This window comes from Juglans microcarpa x Juglans regia, chromosome 2S (assembly GCF_004785595.1).
Source record: "Juglans microcarpa x Juglans regia isolate MS1-56 chromosome 2S, Jm3101_v1.0, whole genome shotgun sequence".
NCBI lineage: Eukaryota > Viridiplantae > Streptophyta > Magnoliopsida > Fagales > Juglandaceae > Juglans > Juglans microcarpa x Juglans regia.
In genome coordinates, this window is record NC_054597.1 from 23,890,154 (window position 1) to 23,896,346 (window position 6,193).

At 37.2% G+C, this 6,193-nt stretch overlaps 2 protein-coding genes across 2 annotated transcripts; one reads left to right on the forward strand and one right to left on the reverse strand.

Moving 5' to 3' along the window:
* The first annotated feature begins 830 nt into the window (after positions 1-830).
* LOC121253484 (RING-H2 finger protein ATL52-like) lies at positions 831-1,388 on the forward strand. Its single transcript, XM_041153493.1, has one exon. The coding sequence runs from the start codon at positions 831-833 to the stop codon at positions 1,386-1,388; it is 558 nt and encodes a 185-aa protein (XP_041009427.1).
* A 996-nt stretch (positions 1,389-2,384) lies between these two features.
* Positions 2,385-6,193, reverse strand: LOC121252552 (vacuolar protein sorting-associated protein 2 homolog 1). The gene is made up of 5 exons (XM_041152252.1): positions 5,941-6,193; positions 5,047-5,177; positions 4,024-4,128; positions 2,838-3,098; positions 2,385-2,712 (listed from the first exon to the last, which is right to left on the reverse strand). The coding sequence occupies exons 1-5, from the start codon at positions 5,975-5,977 to the stop codon at positions 2,575-2,577; spliced, it is 672 nt and encodes a 223-aa protein (XP_041008186.1). The 5' UTR covers positions 5,978-6,193; the 3' UTR covers positions 2,385-2,574.

A 6,193-nucleotide genomic window follows, 5' to 3' on the forward strand; every position in this document is an offset into this window, starting at 1 on the left:
GTTCAACGTATGTCGTTGAGTTTACTTTTATTTTTTATTTTTACACTGTTTCGTTTGGTTTTTAAACTCATCTCAACTCATCTTAACTTATTATTATAATTTTTTCAAATTCTAATACAAAATATAATAAATAATTCAACTTTTTCAAATCCTAAAATAATAATAATATTAAAAAATAATATTCTAATAATATTTTATCATCTCAACTCAACTCAGTTCAACATCTAAATGCAGCATCTAATTCGAAATTGGCCATATGCATGATCATCATCAGTCCAGTGTAGTTTCATAATTTTCAATGCCTGCAGAAAAAGGACTGTATATACTATATATTGTTTGAATTTAGTTGGCCTAACTTATTAAAAAAACCGTCACAGTTTGTTTCCTTTAGCCATGGCTAAGAAGCTTAAGCAGCGAGCATGTACATGCAGTATTTTTTTCAAAAAATTGCTTGACCGTTTGGTGGAGGACGACAGAATACGAGTAGTTTAAAGGATCTGTGAATAAAAACAAAGTTGTCTTAAAAAATGGACAAAAGCTAGGTGAAGCAAATCCTTTATAAATCTTCAGTATCCAGCCATTTTTATTCTCCATTATCCACTTGGGCAGAGAAAGACAGAGAGACAGACAGATAGCTCCTGGTCGCTTATCCACAACATGGCCCCAGCTCACTCCCTCGTCCATCCTTGTTCAGTACTGTGTACTGATTGTACATCACTTTTGTCTTTGATGATTCTTTTTGGCCCATAGATTTCAGAGAAACCAACATTATAACAACATATTAACCTTGACAACTTCTCTCCAATTTTTTTCGCTCACAAATCCCAGAAATGGGAGATGTTCCAAGCCCTTTCCCACAGCCACATCCTCTTCTTCCTCCAAAATCAAACTTACCCACTTTGTATTACGGCCTGGTGGTGATTGGAACCGCGGCTCTGCTACTAGCCATATACAACATCCTCATCATCAGATGGTGCAGTACGCACAGCCGCAGCCAGAGACGGCCGCCAAGACCGAGCCAGCTGGCGGAGATCTCAACAACTGAGATCCGAGAAAACCCGAGCAGGTACTTGCTGTGCAGCTTCAAGTACAAGAAAGGAGGAGTGGTACAAGAACAGGAACAAGAACAAGAACATGAAGATGGTGATGATTTGAATGACTGTGAATGTGCGGTATGTTTGTCGGGTTTTGAGGAAGGGGAAGAGTTGCGGAAGCTGCCGCGGTGCAAGCACTCCTTTCATGCTCCATGCATAGATATGTGGCTCCACTCTCACTCCGATTGTCCGCTCTGTAGAGCGCCGTTGGGCTGGCAGTGTCAGCGAAATGTTTTGTATACGGAGCAGGTGAATTCTCCAGGTGATCTGCTCGATTCAGGCAATTCAGTTTGACAGATGTCCACTATTTTTTTTTTCCTCATTATATCATTGAAAAAATATATACCTCTTCCCCCTATTGATTCGGTAGGGGGAATTTTATTTTGATAACCTTGGGTGTCATGCATGTGGTGGGCAAAGAAAGAACAAACGACAGGAGGCAAAGCAAGTTGCAGTGGATGGTGTCGATCATATAGTTTTTGGGTTTAAAATCTTGGCCAATTTTTAGCTTGAAGTTCCCTATCTATACACCATTGTAAACTGTTCCTTATAATTGGCCTAAAATACAACTTCCTTCGATGGTTTAGGACCCTATTTTCCCGATTTATAATGAAGAAATATGAACTACACAGAGTAAAGATAATATGCTTGGCAAGATTATCATGTATGCATGAATATATATATATATATACAAGATGATCCGAGAATCTCTGATCGAAAAGGCGTCAGGTAGTGACCCAAACAAGAAATGTTATCCGTGATGCGTTCAATTCAAACTACTGCACAAAGATTAATAGACTGATTTTTACTGCAAGCCTGATAAAGAAATTCGGAGTTAGATATCCCTGAAGCCTGAAGGACTATGGTCCTTTTCATGAGATTGAAGGGGAACTACAGAAGGAAATTTCTAGCTATGGACCCCACCAAAAATCCATCAATGGAGGTGGTTAAAATCCAGCAACAACAACCTGCCTCTCAGCAAACATGGTACCAGCAATCTCAGGTCCATTGCTTCTTCACTGGTCTTCCAAGTATATTTCGACCAGCTTATTAGGAGGAAATGGAATAACAATACAAATTAAACTTTTTTATTCCTCTGTTTCCCATTGAATCGAATATCTTCAAATATAAATTACCAATATCCCGCGTATGACGTGAACTCAGGTGTAACTTCATATTTTCAATGCAAACTAAGATATCTATCGCAATTCCCAGAGTCTATTAAACACTAGAAGAATTCCAAATCCTCCTGATTCATCAAGTAATCAGGTCTATACGTGCACGGGCATATCTGACAATTACCTTTCATACCATGCATTTCTTGATATATAAAATTTACAAAATGTAATTTCATTGAAATCTCCACTTTGCTTCAAACCACGAGTTGATAAATTCTGGCACAGTTTTCATAACCATCACATGGCCAATCCAATTGGAATTGCACTTCATACAGCGCATCTGAAGTTTATAGTACACACAATTACATTTTCCTTAAATTATCTAATCTTGCCTGTAACTCGCTATCTATTCCACTGTCATCAGTACTTGCTGTTTCCACTTGTGGAACCTTACTTTTGGTTGGTGGCGCAGCAACAGCAGATGATGGTGCATTAACAAGCTGTGTATCAATTAGAACCCGTTAAGATATTGTAATTATGATCCAAAATGTGATTTAACACCCCAAGAGAAAATCAATGTTTTCTAAATGAATCACGGAGGCAGGGAAAAAAGCAATAGAAGTACCTCTTGATTGACATCAATTCCAATCTCGTCGAGAACTTGATTCACTAGTTCATCTGTTTCTTCCTCTTCCTCATCCCCTTCCAAAGCATCATCAATAGCATCTCCCATCACTTCAGTCATCAATTCCATCTTCTCGTTCTGCCTCTCAAATTCTTGCATAATCTTCTGCAAGGATGGTAAGTTCATCTGTCTATTCATCTGGCCCATTGCCTTCGTCACACCTTTCATTGCCTCCCCCATTGCTTGTGTTGATTTCAACGTCTAGAAGTAAATGAAACTTTAATAACAACCATAATTGGATGAACACAAGCACTCTGTCGACTTATGGTTCCATACAAGACTCAAACCACAAGGCGTAAAGAAAGATTGAGATTTGGATAAAGAAAGATTGAGATTTGGATAAGCATTCTCTTTCTTTTTCAAAATCCAAATATAACTGAAGAAAAACTCTATTCATAAGCCGGTGTGGAGGACATCCACTCCATACAGTTGATGTGGCAAGATTTGATTTGTAAGAAGAATTTACAAAATTGAATCTTACAAATCAAATCATGCCACATTAATGATGTGGATGGTGTATTTTTTACACCGGATTGTGAATAGAATGACTCATAACTGAAACACAAAATTTTTTGTTAAATGTTCTTTTTCTATTTTTCAAAAGCCAAATATAACTAAAACACCCATCACCACCTCTTTTTTTTTTTTGTTTTTAATAGGTAGTGTCAACCTTAAAAACTAGTTGGCCTCTCTTCGTGACACCCCAAAAACCACCTTAAACTGTTGAAAAGCATACTAGCTCCTCATATAGAAAGTATGAGAGCATGATCATTTTCTACTACCGTGTTTGCAAAAGATACAAAATACAACAGGCCTTGAGCTATCAGATATGGTAGACTAAGATACAATGGTAGCCTCGTTTGGATACAAAAACGATTTTATCTCATCTCATCTCATCATTACAACTTTCCCAAATTCTCACACAAAATATAATAAACAATTCAACTTTTTCAAATCCCAAAACAATAATGATATTCTAATAATATTTTATTCAACTTTCAACTTTCATCTAAAACCATCTCATCTCATTTTATCTCACTATCCAAATGGAGCCTAAGATGCAGTATAGACATAAATGTATGGCACCAATGAGAACTATTAAACCACAACAGAAAGCATAACATACCTGGATTCTAAGGGATACACCCTGGAGTTGGGATTTAAGCTTATAAAACTTTTCAATCTGATGTCGTGTTCTGACAAGATCTTTTGCCATCACCCTCACAGCTCCCTGGAACAAAAATTATGAGAGTCAATGAGCTGTAGTACAAATGGTACTTTGCCCCCGTGTAAGTATTGGATGGAAGGTGAGTCATGGTTTCGAGACACACCGGGGTCTGGGATGCCTGTGCAATTTATCCATCCAAGAAAAAGGAAAACATGTGTGTTTGTAGACACACAGCTGCCTAGAAAGAGAGTAAAAGAGAGATTCCACTATTTGAAAATATGATATGAACAATAGTATTGGCTTGGGAGATCCAAGTAAACTCCAAAGCTCAACATTTGACTCCTATTTTGTATTGAAGTTTCAGAGAATTGATAACTGATCAGAAAAAAAGCTTATATTTGATGTAAGAATACCCATTGCATTACTCCAGAGTCTTAGGTCACTGATATGTTAAAAACAAATCTTTATCTTTAAACAAAAGGGTGTAAGGATCTTGTAATGCGTAGCTTAAAAGGAGATTGAGAAATTAAAGTTCATCTAACATATTGTTCACCTAGAGAAGATCATGAGTGACAGTAATTTTGTTTTAAGTTAAGCATTGAGATAAACATAGAATCAACAAGCATGATCATTCAAATCCACCAAAGGTTAAGCAATTAAACCTCAATGTAACATCCACCAAAAAAGCAGAGTCAAATTTGACAGAGAATAAAAGTCAGACAGGATAAAACCCTGCCTAAAAGTACAAAGATGAGAAGCAAATGTACATAAGATATAAAATCCATAAACTTGAACTCTTGCACAGGGTTCCCTAGATTACACATATCTGCTTCTCCATCTGCTTCACAGACCCACTGGAGAACGGGTCTTTGGTAAAAGGAGGAAAAGCAGCTCAACCAGCAACTACTAGAGGATACAGAAAACTAAACATGTTATCCTGATGATACAAGCAAAATGTACTAGTAGGCAAAGATGACATACCATCTGCCCTTGCTTGGCACTTTTCTTTATCTCCGAAATTAGTTTCTTCTCCTGCGTTTGTAGACCTTGTCTCTCCCGTTCTATTTCTCTAATAGATTTATCCAGCATCCTCTTATTTTCCCGCAGAAGTTCTGAAGATGAAAAAAATTCACAACCATGAAAAAAACTAGTTATATTAACGATTAGTAGTTCCAAATAAAGCTTAATTGTAACTAAGAGCACACAACGCATCATCTCCAATAAGTTACCATACACATGTAAACATAAGCAACAACCCAAAAACGAAGCTACAGACAACAAACCCAATCGATCCGAGCATGCACATAAAAACCAGTAATGTCATATGGAAAACTAGGCATACTATGGACCCAGCAAGCCCATTTATAACCAGGCAAACAAGTTTGTTTTCTTTTCAAAAAAGTTACGTGCTTGTATTTCAAAAATTTTAAAACCCATTATCATTTAGATCATAGCAAGTCAGCAGCAATATTGTTTTACTTTGCGAATCGGGCTCGTTACAATTAGATTGTGCTGTGGAGCGGTAAAGTAATCTACAACATACTCATCCGATAAGATAGCCACGGACCTAGAAATGATAAATTTAATACACAACATCGACTCCAATTACAGAAAACCAAATCCAAATAAATAGATCGGGATGAAGTAATCAAATATAGTAAAAACCTAACTCTGACCGCAAATCTGATTCCTAGACGAACACCACAATCAAATTAATAAAAAAATCAGACTGTGCTTCCACACAATATAATAAATTAACCTATAAGATCATATAAATTTGTCAGAATTCAAATCCTCCACACATATATACAAATCATGATCATTAACAAACGACAACGCAAGGAAGGAAGAGAAAGAAAGGTAGGAGGAGGGAACCTGCGGGAGTTTTTCTCTTGCCGAATAGAAAGCTCATGGCGATCGAAGAGTACTACAGCGCTTTAGAAAGGAATCCCGATGATGGAGGTATTTGATCGTTCTTTTGGCTTTCCTGGAGCAGATATCGTTGATCGTCGAACTACTCCTTTTACGCGGCAGAGTTGTTACTTGTTAAGGAAGGGAATTAACAAAAACAAACAGAAAACGCATGGAACCCTTCTGTTCTGTTCACACGCGTGGGCCTATGGAGTAC